This window comes from Saccopteryx leptura, chromosome 5 (genome assembly GCF_036850995.1).
Source record: "Saccopteryx leptura isolate mSacLep1 chromosome 5, mSacLep1_pri_phased_curated, whole genome shotgun sequence".
In the NCBI taxonomy this organism is placed as follows: domain Eukaryota; kingdom Metazoa; phylum Chordata; class Mammalia; order Chiroptera; family Emballonuridae; genus Saccopteryx; species Saccopteryx leptura.
This window is the reverse complement of record NC_089507.1, coordinates 217,669,723-217,689,377: the sequence shown is the minus strand read 5'-3', so window position 1 is coordinate 217,689,377 and position 19,655 is coordinate 217,669,723. Positions and strand designations below refer to the sequence as shown.

At 46.0% G+C, this 19,655-nt stretch overlaps 1 protein-coding gene across 4 annotated transcripts; it reads left to right on the top strand.

The window, feature by feature from the left end:
• The first annotated feature begins 436 nt into the window (after positions 1 to 436).
• LOC136405162 (zinc finger protein 343-like) lies at positions 437 to 17,921 on the top strand. Of its 4 annotated transcripts, none has more exons than XM_066384253.1 (5): positions 437 to 479; positions 1,451 to 1,690; positions 1,871 to 1,929; positions 11,415 to 11,541; positions 14,988 to 17,921. In XM_066384253.1, the coding sequence occupies exons 2-5, from the start codon at positions 1,648 to 1,650 to the stop codon at positions 16,424 to 16,426; spliced, it is 1,668 nt and encodes a 555-aa protein (XP_066240350.1). In that variant the 5' UTR covers positions 437 to 479; positions 1,451 to 1,647; the 3' UTR covers positions 16,427 to 17,921. The 4 variants fall into 4 exon arrangements, with proteins under 4 accessions (XP_066240350.1, XP_066240347.1, XP_066240348.1 ...); XM_066384250.1 differs by having other exon boundaries at positions 14,985 to 17,921; XM_066384251.1 differs by having other exon boundaries at positions 438 to 479; positions 1,560 to 1,690; positions 14,985 to 17,921.
• The last annotated feature ends 1,734 nt before the right edge of the window (positions 17,922 to 19,655 follow it).

The following is a 19,655-nucleotide window of genomic DNA, read 5'->3' as shown; positions in this document are numbered from 1 at the left end:
GGAATCAGTATCTATTTTATATTGTTCATCTTAAGAGAAGAGATGGTTAGAGCTGGCCGGTTCGTTCAGTTTGTTAGAGCACCGTGCAATATGCTAAGATTGCAGTTTTAATCCTCAGTCAGAGTACAAACAAGAATGAACCAATGAATGCATAAATACGTGGGACGACAAATTCATGTTTGTATCTTTCTCTGTTTCTTACTCTCTGTCTCTCTGCTTTCCACTCTCTCTAAAAATCAGTAAATAAAAAGTGTAAAAAACGGGTCGACTCTCATTATACAAGACAATGGGAAGATATATTAAAGTCGTAGTTTAGAGCTCGCTATGTTTCGGTCGATAGGAGGGAAAACCTCTAGAAATTCTGGGAATCGTAGTTCTTGCTCAGATAACCCGGGAAATCACGTGACCTCTGCTGCCTGTTCCATTACACGTGGCTGCCTGGATCCCGTAAGGTGCTTGAAGGAGGAATCAGAGGGGCGGTGAGTAATCAGAGGGTTAGGAGCCGTGGTAGGAGTTGGTGATTTTGACCCGGGAGGAGTGAGGCTGGTGTGCAGTAGATGGAACGGGAAGTGCGGCAGGTTTCATTTTTGGAGCCGGGACGGGGCCCCAGACGTGTTTTTAGTGGCAAGGAAATGGGATGAGATTTGGCTTGCTGAAAAGAGGTGAGTTGCGGGTCCTACCAAGGTGCTTCCGTCTCCCGCTGGAGCAAGATAAATTAAATTCACATTTAATTCTTTTGTGTGACTCAGACAGAGAGAGGAATAGACAGGGACAGACGCACAGGAAGGGAGATGAGAAGAACCATCAATTTCTTCTGTGGGACCTTAGTTGTTCATTGATTGTTTTCTCATATGTGCCTTGACCTTGGGGCTAAAGCAGAGGGAGTGACCCCTTGTTCTAGCCAGCGACCTTGGGTCCAAGCTGGTGAGCTTTGCTCAAACCAGATGAGCCCGCGCTCAAGCTGATGACCTCCTAGTTTCGAATCTGGGTCCTCCGCGTCCCAGTCCGACGCCCTATCCAGTGTGCCACAGTCTGGTCAGGCTCATATAATTTTTGGAGGAGTTGGGATGGTTCTGGGCCATACAATGGACATAGGAAAGTGACTGCAGTCGTGCATCCCCAAGGTTTATTTGGGGTCTGGGCACACGAGTTCAGCCAGAGCTAAATAGGCATTCCCTGTAGTGGGTCGGGGTGCAGAGCCGACCATATAACCCCCTTGCTTTTGGCAAGGGGACACCTACTTGGGTCATCGCGTGTGAATGGTTGTGGGAACACCGCACTAATTGTGTATAGAGTTCTGGGGGTTTTTTTGGCTTGTTTGTGTGATGCGAGTATGTCCCAAGTCGGTGAGTGAGTGGGGATGCGGTTGGGGTGGGAGCTCTCAGGAACTGCAGTGCCTGATTTGTACAGTAAGGAGTGTGGACACGCCACGTTGCTGCTCCACCCGCAGGTGCTGGCTTCGTGGAAACACGGGGGCTTTCACAAAGATAAGAAGTGACCTGTGGCATAAGCAGAAATCGATCTTGCACTGAAATAACTTATACACGGCCGCTTGGTAGAATTTCAGGGCAAACAGATGTCCGACCCCTGGGCTGTGATGTTGGCTGATCCTTCAGCCCTGGGAGAGCAGGACCGAGCAAAGAAGACATGGAGACCATGAAGGATCTGATCCTAAATCATGAGGCTAAAGGTGAGAGTTGTTGAGAGTCTGGAGAGGTGAGGAGGAGGACTAAGGCTCTAGGCTTAGCTGAGAGCACTGTAGTGACCCCAGCTGAGTAAAGGGACTGCTCCCTCTGTCCTGGGCTCTGAGGAGCTGCTCCCCGGGGCATTCTGGGAGGCCTGCACCCTCAGAGCTTTGTTCTTCCCCTAGGTCTGCCTTCCAACTGCACTGACTCGCTCCAAGAAAAGGAGGGAAAGCCCAAAGCACTGGTGAGTTGGGTTTACATATTTTCATTTTTTATTATGAAATAAATGCTGGCTCATTTTCCAGAGAATAGGCAAACTGGATATTCTCTTTTCTTGGGAAGGGAAAAAGCAATCAACATTAGACTTTTATTCCTCTTTCAGACTCCAGGTTAAATTTAGAATGACTCCTGCATTTGTGTGTTTTATTTTTCTTGTTGGAAAATCTGTAAGAATGAGACGGTACTCGAACACAAGGTGTGCAGGCTATATTAGAGGAGAAAGACCTGCCGGGGCACTCTTTTGGGAGAAGTGCACCAAAACAGACTCTGAGGCAAATTTTTTATAGGGTTAAGGGAGAGCTTTGAGCAAGTGTGTGTTGCGTCAGCAGTTCTGGTGTGCTCCCTTCTGTAGTTTTACGATATCGGCTTCTTGGAATGCTTCTCGGGGTGGCTGACCAGCTTCCTAGAACTTTTCTGTTTCAGGGGCGATAGTCCAGTCAGGGTGGGGTCAGACAGCCAAGCAGAACAGCAAAAGGACAGTTTGGAAGTTTTGGTAAATTCATGTATCCATCATTTCTCAACTCTGTGGTATGACAAAAGAAAAAGGGGTGAGGGGAAGAAACGAAAGAAAGAAAAATAAGGGGGTATGAAGTTCAGGAAGGAGGTTTGTCTCGGCCGGCTATCTTCTGGAGCTGCTTCCTGCTGTTATCCCTATCGGGGCCTCCTTCGTGGACCTCTCCCCGGGGCAGTGGGAGTAGGGGTTGCAAAAGCATTTGATTGTAGGCAATGCTGGAGATTCCTCTCATCCGGGCCTGTAGGAATTTGATTTAAAAAAAAAAAAAAAGAGGCAAGTATTTGGAGATTAGGAATGCAGAGAAAAGGAGGGTTGTATAGCGGGGGTGAAAGTTCTTCCATGGTAAAGTTAGAGATATTCTTTCCTGGCAGCCCTGGAGAGAGCAGTTAGTTTGAGCTAAAAGAAATGTTTCATGTCCGTTTGTAGGCTCTTCTTCAGCCAAGAAGACCTAGCGGTCTTGTCCTCTTACTGTGTGAAGGGTAAAAAGACTGAGAAGCATTAAGAGGTGAATGCTATTCATTCTCCTAGTTCTTCGAGGATACGGGAGAGCTTTACGGTTAGGGGACCTGTAGGGGTTGAAAGATAGGATTTAGGAGGTTTGCTGATAAAGGGTTTCAGATTTTTCTGTTTCGCGAGGGCAGGTTTCAGGGTTCGTGTGTTGGGTTAGGTAGATTCTTCCAATTTTCTGATTGGTGAAAGTCTGCATGCAGTTCTGTAAGGAACTACTGAACAAATGTAAAAGGCAGGGTCTAAAAGTTAGAAAAATAAATAGGTGAGTGAGTAGACTAATGAAAGGCAATAGTCAAGACACCCAGTTTGTGTGAAACCACTGATACCATGTTTACGAATTCGCTGGGCTTCAGAGAGAGAGAGAGAAAGAATAAGACAGGGCAGTGGCCGGTCCCCCTGCCCCTAGACCTACTTTTGTAGAGATTTTTAAAGTAATAAGAAGAGGGATTACTTGTACAGTTTGTTTGGTTCTTAGATTGACGGGTAGTGTACTAGGAATTGAAAGAGGCTCATGGGGTGGGATTAGGTTGATATTTGGGGTGAGACAGATTAGGGTACAGGTTTCTGTACAATTAGTAAGGAGACACATATAGTTGTTGGTCCCACACAAGTAGAAAGCCTTTGATTGGGTGAGGCAGGTTGAGAGGTGAATAGAGAATGGAAGGACAAGGGGTCGGTTTTGTTTCTCTGTTTCTGAGCTCCAGATGGTCAGGGTAGAGGAAAGAGTCATCCTAATAAGTGGGGAGGGTAGAGGATTGTTAGCTAGGGTGACTGATTAAACATTCTTTGAAAACCAGTTTTCTGACTGTACAAATTCTTTTTTCTCGGTACAAATCTCTTACAACCTGCACAGACCTTCTACAACTTACATAAACCTTCAACTTTCATGCACTTTCTTATCCAGAAATAACTGGCCTTCATAACAACTTCCTTTTCCTTTCTCTTTCAAAAGTATTTCCATACCTTATACCTTCTATTATCAAAACCATACAATTCCTTTCTAGTCAGAACTCTTGATTTAAAATTTTTTAACCTTTATTGACAATTAAGTTGACTTTCTTTTTATCCTAGTTTATCTTTTCTCAAAGCCTGACTAAAAGAGCCCTTACTTTTTTTCATATATTTGCCATACGTAGACCAACCAGCTTCAGGTTTGTGGTTGGAGTAAGGCATGCCGTTTTTCTATTTTAGCAGCAGTGGGAGTTGTCAGGATCATGGTGTGTGGACCTGTCCATGTGAAAGTCAGTCCTTGGGTGATGTAATGCTGGAAGTGCCTCTTGGACAGTCTTTGAATAGTTTGCTGAGTAACCTGTAAATTCTGTAAGTACTTAGGGAAAGGGTGATTATATTTCTATATTTGCAGCTAGAGTTTAAGTCCTAGTAACACTGCTGCTAGCTGGAATTAGCAGCAGGTCCCAGCCTACAATAGGCATGGGGCATTGAGATAAGAGGAACAAAGGAGATACTATACATTAAATAAAGCAACAAAATCAGACTGTCAATACCCACAATAGAGATCCTTGAGGGATAAAATAAACTTAAATATTCAAGCGAGGCATAGTAGATGGCCCTGTGTTTACAAGAAATGATATCAGTTTATCTGCTATTTGGAAGAAATACCTTAGGCTCGTGAACGATGTCCTTGGGCCTTCAGTGGCAATTCCCAGCATGCTGGGCAAGGTCAGCTCACAGCTAGCTGGAGCAGGGCTAGAAGAGACTGAACCCTCCCTCCATGGAGCAAGGGGGCAGCTTACCTTCTCGTGTCCCTCTTTCCACAGCACAGGTGTGTCAACCGGTGGGACTGGGAAGCCTGGTAGGCTTCAGTTCAATGACCTTTCTTTCCACTCTGGAGCAGGGCCCTGATAGACTCCTATGAAGTCCTTTAGGGCACTGGAGTCTTTAAGAGCGTATGCCAAAAGCTGGTATTTCCTGACCTCTTTTGGGCTTTATTTACCTTTTCTGTTACTTCCTTGGCCATTATAGACCTTAAAAGCCATGCTCAGAAGATCTCACTGAGGGGCTTGACTAAGAGAGCAAAATTGGGAATTCACTGTTTAAAGAAGCCTAGTAGACCGAGGAAAGAAAAGATTTGATTTGCAGTGGTAGGTGGTTGGAGACTGTGGAGGGTCTGAGTTAGATCTAGGTTGAGACCTCAGGTGGTGGGGGTTGAGGTGATGCCCAGATAGACTGTGGACTGAGAATGAAGTTGAGCCTTAGCAGAGAAGACACATAACCCTTCATGGTGAGGAAGTTAAGAAGGGTGGCGGTGTGTCTCCTTGAGGCAGGCAGGGAGGGGCTGCAGAGGAGTAGGTCATCTACATATTATAAGAGAGTACTAGTTTTAAGACTGCATGCTGTTAAATCCTGAGCTAGTGCCTGCCCAAACAGGTGTGGGCTGTTTCTGATCCCCTGGGGTAAAATAGTCCATGTAAGTCGCTGGGCTGCATTAGTGTCGGGATCAGTTTAAATAAAGGTAAACAGAAAGTAAGAGTCAGAGTGAAGAGGAATGGTAAAGAAGGCATTCTTGAGGTCTAGGATTGTGAATGAGTGGTGTTTGAGAAAATGTGTGACAGTAACTTGTAGAGATTAGAGACCACTGGGTGGAGGGGAATTACTGCCTCATTGATTAGGTGTAAGGCTTGTACGAGGTGATAAACTCCTGAAGGTTTTCGAACAGGAAGGATGGGGGTATTGCAGGGAGAGTCCGTGGGGATGAGTAAACCTGGTTTAAGAGGTGGGTAATTATTGGTTTAAGGCCTTAGAAACAGACACAGTTACACATTAAACAAAGACTTTACATAAAAGTTATGAATTAAGGAATTTAACTGAGCGCGCTTTACTTGTTTCAATTCAAATTATACTAGAGATATTTTCTGACAAACAAAGAGACAAGAGGGATTATTCACTCACACAGTTCAATAGACGATTTTGGCTTTTTTTAAAGCTTTTCGAGATGGCAGGGAGTTGCCAGCATAGAGGAGAGGAAGAGAGAAAGGACACGGATGGTCAGTGTGACCATCTGGATGAAAAAGAAGGAGGGACAGAATCTGCAGGAGGAGGAGGAGGAGGTTAAAGTATTGGTGTGGTGCCACATGGTCAGGAGTGAAAAAAGATTTAGAGCTCTGAGGAGAGGGGAGGGGGAGAGGAGGAAAGAGGCACAGTCACAGTTTGTAAGGAAGGAGGAGGGGTCGGAGAGGAGACAGACAGAACTGCAGTTTGTAAGGAGGGAAGAGAGGTCAGAGATGAGACAGGCACTGCAGCCAGAGCCACAGCTTCTAAGGAGGGGGGAGGGGACAAAGAACACAGTGGAGAAGGGAGAGGCCCTGGCCAGCAGGGGAGGAGAAAGAGAGACTGATGAATGAGAAAACAGAGTTTAGTGAAGGGAGGGGGCTTTCTGGAGGGAAGAGACTCCAGCAAAAAAGATTTGCTGAGGGACTAGAGAGGGGTCCCGAGAGAGGGGTGCCCCGGGGGTCAGGCAGGAGGGAGAGAGTTGGGAGTCTGCAGAGAAGGAAAGATTAGGAGCAGAGGTTTTAGGTGAGGTTTTCTTTGGCCAAAAACAGCCTGTGTGTAGAACAGAAGGTACAGAAATTAAAGACAGGAGAGAAGGGAGAAGAAAGCCTGCACCTAAGGAATTTCTGATACCCTTCCCGTCTGGTGGCAGAAATTGTCAAGATCTCTTAGGATTTTTTTTTTTTTTTTTTTTTATTACAGAGACAGAGAGTGAGTCAGAGAGAGGGATAGACAGGGACAGACAGACAGGAATGGAGAGAGATGAGAAGCATCAATCATTAGTTTTTCATTGCACGTTGCAACACCTTAGTTGTTCATTGATTGCTTTCTCATATGTGCCTTGACTGCGGGCCTTCAGCAGACCGAGTAACCCCTTGCTGGAGCCAGCGACCTTGGGTTCAAGCTGGTGGGCTTTGCCTCAAACCAGATGAGCCTGCACTCAAGCTGGCCACCTCGGGGTCTTGAACCCCTGTCCTCTGCATCCAGGTCCGACGCTCTATCCACTGCGCCACCGCCTGGTCAGGCTCTCTTAGGATATTGTAATCGAATGTCCCGTTTTCAGGCCAATGGGAGTCATTGTCTAGTCTGTACTGAGGCCATGCCGTGTTACAGAAGAAGATTAATTTCTTCAGTTTGAGGTCTGAGAGACCGAGTTTGGTGAGGTTTTTTATGAGACATTCTAGAGGGGTCTGGTCGGAAGGCTTAGACTCTGAAGAGCCCATAGTGGAGACAGGTGAGCAAGAAGGGGCGTCCCCGCCTTTTGTCACTGTCCCAAGAGGAGAGAATCTCCGTATGGGGGAGTCGTCTCTGAAACAGGTCGTCACCACCTGTCAGGGAGCTCCGAGGACGAGAAGTCCGAGAGAGTGGAGAGGTTGGGCTAGGCGCCTAGTCTTCCATGCAGCCCACTGAGACTGAAAGTCAAACCCCTCAAAACGTGAGGCGTGTCAGAGAAAACTGTCCAACCAGAAAGGGGTGTTTTTAGAGAGAAATTTAGAGGCCATCCGGGGAAGGGGAAGGGGAAGGAAGAAACTCCTTATCTTTCCGGTCCAGCAGGGGTTCAGGACAGGGTTAGACTGCCGGCCAATTGACCTACAATTACACGTCCAAACAGAATCAGGGAGTAAGCCCAGGATGAGCTGCCGCTGCCCATTGCTTCCCTGGTTGTAAGTTTGGATGGCAAAGAGGGATCATCCAGGCAGTTAGTACCCTGTCCCGGGTTTCGGCCCCAGATGTAAGAATGAGACGGCACTCGAACACCAGGTGTGCAGGCTTTATTAGAGGAGAAAGACCTGCCGGGGCACTCCTCCAGGAGAAGTGCACCCAAACAGACTCTGAGGCAAATTTTTTATAGGGTTAAGGGAGAGCTTTGAGCAAGTGTGTGTTGCGTCAGCAGTTCTGGTGTGCTCCCTTCTGCAGTTTTACAATATCGGCTTACTGGAACGCTTCTCCTCGGGGTGGCTGACCAGCTTCCTAGAACTTTTCTGTTTCAAGGGCGATAGATAGTCCAGTAAGGGTGGGGTCAGATAGCCAAGCAGAACAGCAAAAGGGCAGTTTGGAAGTTTTGGTAAATTCATGTATCCATCAAAATCTACGCAAGAATAGTAGAGCCCTGCAAAGTGCCAAATATAAGGGATATTTTTGAAAAACTGAGAATATTAAAAATTTTAAATGTAATATTTAATTTCACTTCAGATCACACTAGCTAAAGATACTGTCTTTTATAGCGGACACCATTTTACTTTTTTACTATTCAAATTCTTGAATCAGTAGAGAAGCAGAGCATAGTGTGGAGGAACAGTATTTTAAAAATATGTGAATTTGAACTCAACATGAACAGAATAGTTCACAAAAAAAAAAAAAAAAGAATTTTTGCAACAATGACTGAGGTTTTGACTCTGGGTAGAGAGGTCCTGCTGTTGTTTCCTGTAAACAGGGAAGGATGTTCTTAATCACTTGGTTGCAGGCCTAGTTAATTATTCTGAATGGGAGACCATTTTTGTTTCTATAGACTATGTAGGAAGGGTCCTCATGAAATAGCTTCTAGACAAACTCTTTCCATAAGAATGGGTGGGGTCTCAGACACTCCTGAATGGGCCGTTCTCTCTAGAATAGTGGTCCCCAAACTTTTTTGGGCCATGGACCGGTTTAATGTCAGAAAATATTTTCACGGACCGGTCTTCAGAGTGGGACAGATAAATGCACAAAATAAAATTATGCGACCGGTGTAAAAACTGTGGTATTTTTAAATATAATTGTCGAACTTACGAGACAAGCGTCAAGAGTGAGTCTTAGATGGATGTAACAGAGGGAATCTGGTCATTTTTTAAAAATAAAACATCGTTCAGACTTAAATATAAATAAAACGAAAATAATGTAAGTTATTTATTCTTTTTTTTTTTTTTTTTTTCTTTTTCATTTTTCTGAAGCTGGAAACAGGGAGAGACAGTCAGATCCTCCAGGATCCACCCGGCACGCCCACCAGGGGCAACGCTCTGCCCCCCAGGGGGCGATGCTCTGCCCATCCTGGGCGTCGCCATGTTGCTACCAGAGCCACCCTAGCTCCTGAGGCAGAGGCCACAGAGCCATCCCCAGCGCCCCGGCCATCTTTGCTCCAATGGAGCCTTGGCTGCAGGAGGGGAAGAGAGAGACAGAGAGGAAAGCGCGGCGGAGGGGTGGAGAAGCAAATGGGCACTTCTTCTATGTGCCCTGGCCGGGAATCGAACCCGGGTCCTCCGCACGCTAGGCTGACGCTCTACCGCTGAGCCAACCGGCCAGGGCCAAGTTATTTATTCTTTCTCTGCAGACCAGTACCAAATGGCCCATGGACCGGTACCGGTCCGCGGCCTGGGAGTTGGGGACCATTGCTTTCAACCTTTTTTTTTTTTTAAGATTTTATTTATTCATTATAGAGAGGGAGAGAGAGAGAGAGAAGGGGGAGGAGCAAGAAGCATCAACTCCCATATGTGCCTTGACCAGGCAAGCCCAGGGTTTTGAACCGGCGACCTCAGCGTTTCCAGGTTGACGCTTTATCCACTGCGCCACCACAGGTCAGGCCAGTCAACCTTTTTTTTTCATGGCACAAACACACACTATTTACTAAGGTCAGTGCCCCTGACTAAATGCAACCATTTTCATCTCACGGCACAAATAAATTAGTTACTAAAGATGAAGAGGTCAGGGCCCCTTTTTCTTTAGTAATTAGTTTATGAGTGCGTGAGAAACAAAGGTTGAAAATCACTAGAGGACACTCCTCAATGTGCCCAGTGGGAGGCCCATTTTGCAGCCCTGGCTGAAGCTTCCTGGTCTGGTTCTGTGTTCTTCCAGGGTTTGGTGAGATTTTTACATACTTAAAATTCATTTTTTTTTGTTTTTCTTAACTATTGTTTTAACTAGCTTTTAATGTAAGATTCGGGCTGCTGTTGTGTTGTCTGGTGATGTTGTGTAAGTAGTCCTTGTGTTGATGGTTCTCCTTCATTGTACTTCAGGTGACATAAGTAGATCAGGCAGAACGGTCAGGGAGCCCTGCTATAAGGACTGTCGTTTCTGGATGTGGAGGGTCAGCGTGATGGTGCATATCCTGGTCTCCTGCTGATTAGCCACATATTCTGGGGCAATCGTCTTTATTAAACTCGCTAAGACGAGTCATAAAACATGAACAAGTGACAAGAGCCACGGCCTGAGGAGTGACTTGGGTTGGTCTCCAGGGTTGCTACAATGTTTTACCTTAAATCTCTAGTTTTTAACAACGAAAGTATAATGAAGGGGAGAGATACAAGGTGTGAAAGAAAGAAAGAACAAAAGAATATGAGACTGTGAGGAAGTCTAAACAAATTCCCCTGTTATGTAAAATGAAAACAGTTTTTCAGTTCTCTGCTGAGTTACACTCTCCCTGGACTGAACATTCGCCCTTCCTTCACTGGCTGTGAGTTCTGTGTTGGACTATACACTGTGGACACCAAGTCCCTTTTAAAATAAAACTTTTCTGCCCATCTGTAACTCTTCTGTCTCAAAATTCCTCCATAGTGCATCCTCAAGGTCACCTTTGTGAAAAAACAGTTTTTCAGGTTTCAATTTTTTTTTTTTTTGGACACAGAGATAGCGTTAAAGAGGGACCAATAGAGACAGAGGAAGGGAGAGAGATGAAGAGCATGAATTCTTCATTGCAGCACCTTACTGTTCAATCATTGCTTTCACACTTGTCTTTGAGATGGGAGCTACAGCACAGGGAGTGACCCCTGGCTCAAGCCAGTGATATTAGACAGAAGCCAGCGACCATGGGGTCATATTATGAACCCACGCTGAAGCCAGTGACCCCACACTCATGCTCTTGAGTCCACGTTCCAGCTGGACGAGCCCGCACACAAGATGGTGATATTGTGGATTCAAACCTGCGTACACTGTGTCCAAGTTTGATGCTCTATCCAGTGTGAGCCTGCCTGGTCAGGCCAAGTTTCAAATTGATTCACATATAACTTCTCAAAGGAAATCATAAATGTCTAGGGCCCAGTAATGGGTGCATGCGTCATCTCTGCACCCTTTTATTTTATTTTATTTTTTTATTTATTCATTTTAGAAAGGATAGAGAGAGAGAAGAGAGAGAGAGAGAAAGGGGGGAGGAGCAGGAAGCATCAACTCCCATATGTGCCTTGACCAGGCAAGCCCAGGGTTTCGAACCGGCGACCTAAGCATTTCCAGGTCGATGCTTTATCCACTGTGCCACCACAGGTCAGGCCTCCTTTGATTTTAATATAAAGCCATAGTTGTGGCTAGAAGAATTTGGTACATAGAACTGTGTACTAGGGAAAGAACTGGACCAACTTTTGTAGATCCAGACCCCCCAGTGTCATGAAATTTATGCATCGTGCTTGGAAAATTAATGGTGACTTGCTGTTCATTAACGGATTGCTTGTTAATAGGTACCGATCACATTCAGGGATGTGACCGTGGTCTTCACAAAGGCGGAATGGAGGATGCTGAGCCCTGCGCAGAGGATCCTGTACAAGGAAGTGATGCTGGAGAACATCAGGAACCTGCTCTCGCTGGGTGAGGCTGTGTTCTGTCCTTCCTTACTGCGGTAGCGGGATGGACCACCTACCGTGGGCCAGAAAATGTTCTAGACACTTAGAGCCACACTGAAGTGAGGGAATAGCAGCCCCTGCCCATGTGAGCTTACTTTTCCCAATGTGTTGAGATAGATAAGAAACAAGAATCTTCACATGCAGGCATAGGATGGTACGGTAGGTGATACTAAGCACTTTCTAGTAAAAAATAATGATTAAATGAAGGAGGACAAAGGAGTACGTAGTGTGATAGGATGGTGGGCTGAATTTAAAATTAATGAGTAGGTAACATTTGACCAAAAACGTAATGTGGTGATGGAGTTAGGCTCTGTGTGTCTAAGGCAAGCGCATTTCAGTTGGAGACGTGTTGGCGCTAAGGCATTAAGGAAGGGATGTCCCTGCAGGATAAGGACTGTAAGGAGGCCAGCGGGACTGGAAGTGCCTTCTGCACGTGGCAGAGTAGTGAGAAACGCCTTCTGTAACCGTCGGAGGTTTGCGTTTCATGAGCTAGATATTTCTCATTTATTTAGAAAAGTACGTTGATTCTTTAATCCTAGGTAGATAAATACTTTCAATTGCAATATTGCCCTGAATCAGCCATTGGCCACTTTTTCTATAAAGGGCCAGAGGATAGGTATTTTAGGTGTTTTGTGGGCAATGCAATCTCTAACCGCTCTGAACTCTCTCTCTGTCACGCTGAAGTAGCTAGGACGGTATGTAGATGAATGAGTATCATTGTGTCCCTCTAACACTTTTTGTCTGGAAACCAAAATTTGAATTTTACATCGTTTTTATTTGACATGAACTATTATTTTTTTGGTTTTTCTCTTTTTACAATCTAAAAACCATCCTGAGCTTATGGACATTCCAAAAAAACAGAGAGCATGATTAAATAGGTCACATGTTCTATTGTTCCCACTCCTTGTTCTAGATCTGTGCTCTTCTGTGCAAATACAATGTGAGCCATAGGGATAATTTTAAGTTTTGTAGTAACTACATTTTTTATTAAAGTAGATATAACTGGATGAGATTAACAAACCTTATGTCATCCAGTCTATCAAAATATTATTTCAACCTGACCTGGTGGTGGCGCAGTGGATAGAGCGTCGGACTAGGATGCAGAGGACCCAGGTTTGAGACCCCGAGGTCACCAGCTTGAGCGCGGGCTCATCTGGTTTAAGCAAAAGCTCACCAGCTTGGACCCAAGGTCTCTGGCTTGAGCAAGGGATTACTCGGTCTGCTGAAGGCCCGCGGTCAAGGCACATATAAGAAATCAATGAACAACTAAGGTGTCTCAACGAAAAACTAATGATTGATGCTTCTCATCTCTCTCTGACTCTGTAAAAAAAAAAAAATTAAAAAAAATTATTTCAAATGCAATCAAAATATAAAACATAAAAATTTTAAAGTTTTTTTAAAGTTAGATCCACAGAGTCAAACAGAAACACTCCAGCATGGGTCCCGAGAGGGATCCACCCACAAGGTCTCTCCTTCAGGAAGCTGTGCCCACCTGGGGCCATTGCTTTGTTGCTTGGCAACAGAGCTATTTTATAGTGCCTGAGGCGAGGCCATGGAGGCATCCTCAGCGTCTGAGTTTAGCTTTCTCTAACTGAGTCATGGCTGGGAGAGGTGAAGAGAGAGTGCTAGAGAGAGAGAAGGGAGATGGGGAGCATGGAGAAGCAGATGGTTGCTTCTCTTGTTGCCCTGACCAGGAATCAAACCCGGGACACTACCTGGTAAGCAGATGGTCTACCACTGAGGCGACAGGACAGGACCAAAAGTTCATGTCATGTATTGCTTATTTTTCAACTCTGTCTGTTCTGGAATCTTGGCAAAAGACCTGCCTCTGTCCGGGTCAGCTATTCTATTTTTCTTTTTTTTGTGACAGAGACAGAGAGAGGTACAGAGAGAAATAGACAGACCGGAAGGGAGAGAAATAAGAAACATCAATTCTTTATTGCAGCACCTTAATGTCTCATTATTGCTTCCTGATATATGCCTTGAGCTGGGGACTACAGCAGACAGGGTGACCCCTTGTGCAAACCCGTGACCTTGGAATCCAGCTGGTGAGCCTTGCTCAAACCAGATGAACTCACGCTTAAGCTGGCAAACTTGGGGTTTCAAATGTGGGTCCTCCGTGTCCCAGTTCAACACTCTGTTCACTGCAGCAGCACCTGGTTAGGCTGGCTCTGGTATTCTTCAAAAAGTAAGGGTAAAGCAGCAATTAGGAAACCTCATTGTGGATTTTAAAAATGTGTTTCAAAGTGGCACTAATCCTCAGCAATCTCCACTGGCCCAAGGAAATGCTGTTGAGAAGTATGATATTAGTGTGATGAGATTGGTCTGGGCTCAAGGTTCCAGAATCCTGAAACCATGGGCCACATCTTTCTTGTCCATGGTGGAAGTCACAGTACCTAATAGAGAACTTAGTACTTAGAAATTATTTCTTCTAAGTATTTGTTTGCAGATGGGCATCCTGAAGTTCAGATTCATTTCTTAAACACTCTGTTCATCCACTGTGTAATTATCCCATTTACTGTGTTTGGAAACCCTCCTGATTAAGTAACTTTTTAATGTATTCAGTCTTTTTTTTTTTTTCTTTTCATTTTTCTGAAGCTGGAAACAGGGAGAGACAGTCAGACAGACTCCCGCATGCGCCCGACCGGGATCCACCCGGCACGCCCACCATAGGGCGACGCTCTGCCCACCAGGGGGCGATGCTCTGCCCATCCTGGGCGTCGCCATGTTGCGACCAGAGCCACTCTAGCGCCTGAGGCAGAGGCCACAGAGCCATCCCCAGCGCCCGGGCCATCTTTGCTCCAATGGAGCCTTGGCTGCAGGAGGGGAAGAGAGAGACAGAGAGGAAAGCGCGGCGGAGGGGTGGAGAAGCAAATGGGCACTTCTCCTGTGTGCCCTGGCCGGAATCGAACCCGGGTCCTCCGCACGCTAGGCCGACGCTCTACCGCTGAGCCAACCGGCCAGGGCTAATGTATTCAGTCTTTTTTTTTCTTTTTCTAAAAATTAAAGTCATGTAGGAGATTTTCACATAGGTCATAGAGACTGTCACCTCCATGTACAACAGAAGTGTAAACTGAGCATCAGTGGGAGAATCATGGAGTGTCACGGCTTGGTTGACTTAGAAAGAAAGAGCTGATGTATTGAAGGTATTTACAAGGCAGATTGCTTACCTGGAAGGTGCCCAGTCTGAGTGACATGTAGAAGATGTTTCTGGGATGGTTTCACTGTAGTTCCAAAGAAAAGGGACTGTGTAGAAACAGAACTTAAAGAAATCATTGGTAGAAACAAATGACATTGTACACATATGATTAATAACAGGTGTGGCAGAAGGGCACTAGTTTACCTGAGACCAGGCGGGAATCCCTGCAGGTATATTGGGGCTTCTCTGACTGAACTTTTTTTCTCCAGCAGAATCAAAGCCAGAAAGAGACTCCCACATTTTCAACCTTTCATCCTTCTCCCGGGAGACACTGCCCGGCCAGCAGGTGCTTCCCATGTGCTCGGACATGTGTGACTTCTATCTGCAGGATTCAGGCCTGTGGCATCAGGAGCAGACGTCTTTTTCTCAGAGTTGCTGCAGAGGAAACACAGAAGGTGAAGGCAGAGAAGATGGCTTGAGACTTTCGTTTGTGCAGACTGAGGAGAAGGAAACCTCAGGTGCATTCCACAGCCCACCCCAAGGACCTGCCAGAGAAGGTCATGCGGTGCTAGAAATAGAGCCCAGCTCAACCCAAAGGGTAACCCCCGTGCAGATAGAAATAGGGAGGAAGTTATTAGAAACCCTAAGATCCGGAGCTGTGAGCTGTAGCGAATATGAACCAGACTGCAGCCTGGAATCAAACGTTATGACAAACCAGGTGACCCCCTCAGGAGAGATGCCTTACGTTTGCAGCCAGTGTGGGCGGGGTTTCACACTTATATCACATCTCCTCAGACACCCAAGGGTGCACTCATCCACAGAGAAACCTTTCCTGTGTGATGAGTGTGGCAAAAGATTTGTTGAAAAATCAAATGCCATGGTACACCAGCGCAGTGACTCGGGGATGAAGCCCTTTGTGTGTCTCAAGTGTGGAAGAGCATATGGTTCTAAGTCAGGCCTCAGGAGACATCAACGGACTCACTCGGGCAAGAAGCCCTTTGTGTGCCCGCAGTGTGGACGAGGATTTGTTATTAGGTCAGAACTCAAGACACACCAGATGACTCACTTGGGGGAGAAGCCCTTTATGTGCCCAGAGTGTGGAAAAGGATATTTTTCTAGGTCAGCCCTTAAGAGACACCAGAGAACTCACTCAGGGGAGAAACCCTTTGTGTGCCCAGAGTGTGGACGAGAATTTCGTTTGAAGTCAACCCTTAAAGCACACCAGATGACTCACTCCGGGGAGAAGCCCTTTGTGTGCCCGGAGTGTGGACGAGGATTTTTTCAGAAGTCAACCCTCAAAGTACACCAGATGACTCACTCTGGGGAGAAGCCCTTCATGTGCCCGGAGTGTGGACGAGGATATGTTTCTAGGTCAGCGCTTAGGACACATCAAAGTACTCACTCTGGGGAGAAGCCCTTCGTGTGCCTGGATTGTGGACGAGGATTTTTTTTTAAGTCAAAACTCAGGGAGCACCAGATGAGTCACTCAGGGGAGAAGCCCTTTTTGTGCCCAGAGTGTGGACGAGGATTTCGTGAAAAGTCAACCCTCAAAACACACCAGATGACTCATTCAGGGGAGAAGCCCTTTTCGTGCCCAAAGTGTGGACGACGATTTCGTGAGAAGTCAGCCCTCAACGCACACCAGAAGACTCACTTGGGGAGAAGCCCTTTGTTTGCCTGGAGTTTGAACAAGGATTTTGTTATAAGGTAGCCCTCAGGAGACACCAGAGGATTTGCTCGGGAGGGAATACTTAGAAGTGCAGTTGCTGTGGATGAGGCTTTAGCTGGAAAGCAGAAATTTTTAATCACCAGAGGACACAATCAAGGACACGCGTAACATTTTCATGGAGTGTGGGTGAACCTTTAGCTACAAGTCTAATATCATCAGACTCCTCAGGACAGATGGAGGGGGAAGCCTTGCGTATGCAAGGATTACGGTCAAGACGTCAGCAATCAATAAAACCTCATCTAACACCAGAAAGACACCCGACTGTCTCCCTGTGTGTGTGTATAGTAATTGAACTTGCAGAGATGTGTCGCCTGTCATCAGGCACCAAGGACACATTCACCAGAGGAGTCAAATGCATGCAGCTTGCAGGTAGCTGTAGCCGTAAGCTCCCATTGCACAAGGAGGATTAACTTAGAGAAGAAGCATGTGTGCAAGAACTGTTGGTGAGGTGTTAGCACAAATTGAACGGTCACAGAACAGGCAGTAACCAAGACGCCGGCACATGACGGTATACTCAGGGAGGGGCCGTGTGTTTTCAGGGATTGTGGACAGGGATCCTGTGATCATGAGTCGTTGTTCTCATGCTATGTGGAGATTCTTCAGTGGGGATCCTGTGGAGCTCTGTTCAAATCACCTTATCAGGACCCACACTCCTGCAGTTGCTGGTAACTGCTGCTAATGGGCATGGTGATGAATTCTTCTGTAGGACCTGCTGTCAGCCACAGGGAATGGCCCCTTCACACAGGGTGACTCCTGCCCATGACTGATTGAGATGGAGAGACAAAACCTCACCCCTTGACTTTGTTCAGTTCAAATGGTCATCCTGGGTCAGGAGTGCCCATGAGATCTCAGCTGTGAACACATTGCAGGTCAGCTTCTTCCTCTGCCCATTCCAGCCCTCATTCACCAATAAACCACTCAATTCTCCACCCATTGTCTCTCCAGGGACTCCACTCTCAGGAGACATCTTAAGTGTATAAGGAGAATAGTCACAGTTCTGGCCAGAAACCACCCTCACAAATGCCAGCGTATACGTTCTATGTGTGTGAGATGAGTGGGCACAGACTAGGGAAAAGCTCACCTCAGGATGCATCATAGAACAGCTGCATTGTAGGCAACCAGCCTTCTAACTTTGAACCCTGTATGACTTGATTGGGAAACATTAGTTTACAGCCCTGAGTGAGTGTGTTTTGGATGCAACACCAGGACACTCTGTGAGTGAGTGACTTTTGTGCAGACACAGAAATGCTCCTGAAGAAACTTTAGAAAAGTAGCCTAGAGGTTCTAAAGTTCCTCTTTTTTTTTGTATTTGTTAATTAGGAAAAGAAAAGGAATGTACTGACCCATACTAGCCCTTTATTCACCTTAGCAAAAAGTCTCTTAATCATTTATTCTTCTTATCATGAGATCTTCCCTGTAATCCTGTTGCCTTTATTATTGTAAAGTTGTTTTGTCCTCTGCTCAATAAAAGCTGTGAGAAGCAGGGCTCCTCTTCCCCTTGCGATCAGTTTCTGTCTTGAGTACGGTGTTCCCCCCAATCCCCGGTGACGCTCGACGCTGGTAGTTGTGATTGGGCTGCGTTACTACAGTGAATTAGGATACACTTTAGGTGGCCAGGGAGGGACTTGTGATACTTTCTCAATCAGTTACACCTCACAGTGCTACAGGGGACACTCAGGGAGAAGACAGATGTGGGCAGGGTTTGTGGGTGGAGTTTATCCTGTTGTGTCTTCTCAAGCTTCCAACAGGACATTCTTGTTCCTGTGAGTAACTACCTCCGTTATGAGTCACCTTGCAGGGGCTCTCAAAAGTCTCATACCCTTCCCCACTCTGTATGAGAGTGACGATGTCAGTAGGTACTAAATAGACATGTCTTTATTTTTTCACTTTTTGTAATTGGAATAAAGATATCAAAGGTTTCATTTAAGTAACCTAGGAAGACCACTGTTATGTTTTTGTTGGGTAAATACTGTATTTAGGTTTGCTCCTTTGTATTAGTTGAGCGCCCTGTGTGTCTAGTGTAAGGAAGGCTGCAGGTGCTTGTCCTCAGGGCAGCAAATTGCAAACTGTGTTTTGCCTCCCTGCTTGGGAGGGGCAATTGTTTCCCTATTTCCTGGAGAATGGTTTTATCCCCCAGCCTGTTTTTGATGGAGAGTGCATAGGGAGAGAGGGAGTGTTGAGGTGCTTAGGAGCCTTGCTCAGATTTGTGGGCAATCAGCGCTCCTGTAAAGCCTGAGAATGAGTCTGGGCTTGGGAGCCTTGAGTGAGAGGGAAGCGGTCTTTCCTGCCTGTTTGATCTGTGTTACAAGAATAAGAAGCAGAATGGCCCACTGTAAAGCCAGTAGCCACAGCCACCATCACAGCTGCCTGGCCTGTGCAGGTTTGGGTTTGATTTGGACAGACGGTAATGAAACAGTGGAGCCAAGAACTGGTGGGCCATTAGCTTTAATCCTAGTTTGCACCCAGCAGACAAGAAATACACACAGTGGGAAAACACTTCCCTTTTCATTCATGGCTCCCAAAGCCACTGACTTATCTGAATTTCCTAAAATCAAAGGTTTCTAACCTCACCAGCCTTATTCACCTCTGTTCCCCATCTTCTCTCTGCACAAACTCTGCACAAACTTGCTTCTCCTTCAGCACTCCACCATCTTGGCTGCTCTTCCTGGCTCCTCCACGTGGCCTTTCTCTGAACTCCTTTCTCTACTCTCTTCCACATGGTTTTTCTCTACCCTTCTCTCCTCTCTTATGCTAATCTCAGGAACCAAGAGAGAGCAAGCTCCCCGGCTACCCCATTGTATAGTGTAGAAATCCAAACCTTTAATCCAATTATAGGAACAAGGAAGTCTGATACAAAGTCACTTATCTGAGGCATGACGGGATTCCTCATGAGAGTGCAGCACCCGCTATCATGCAATCAGTCAAGGGTGTGGGGAAAAGCTTAGTCTTAAAACTAAGCCTTCGGCTATAAGGACCCTACCTGCTTACAGCCTGTCCCCCACACCCAATGCAACCTATAAGAGAGCAAACATATATCATATTTACAAACTTATTTGACCAATAGCTCCGTTCCCTGGGTTTCTTTTTCCCAGTCTCTTCTCAGGTCTCTGCTGAATAGCTCTCATCTTCATCAAGACATCACTGTTTCTTGATGGTCTGGTCAAGTTCTGCATTTTCATGGACCCTTTATTGGTACACTCTCTTTATTTGA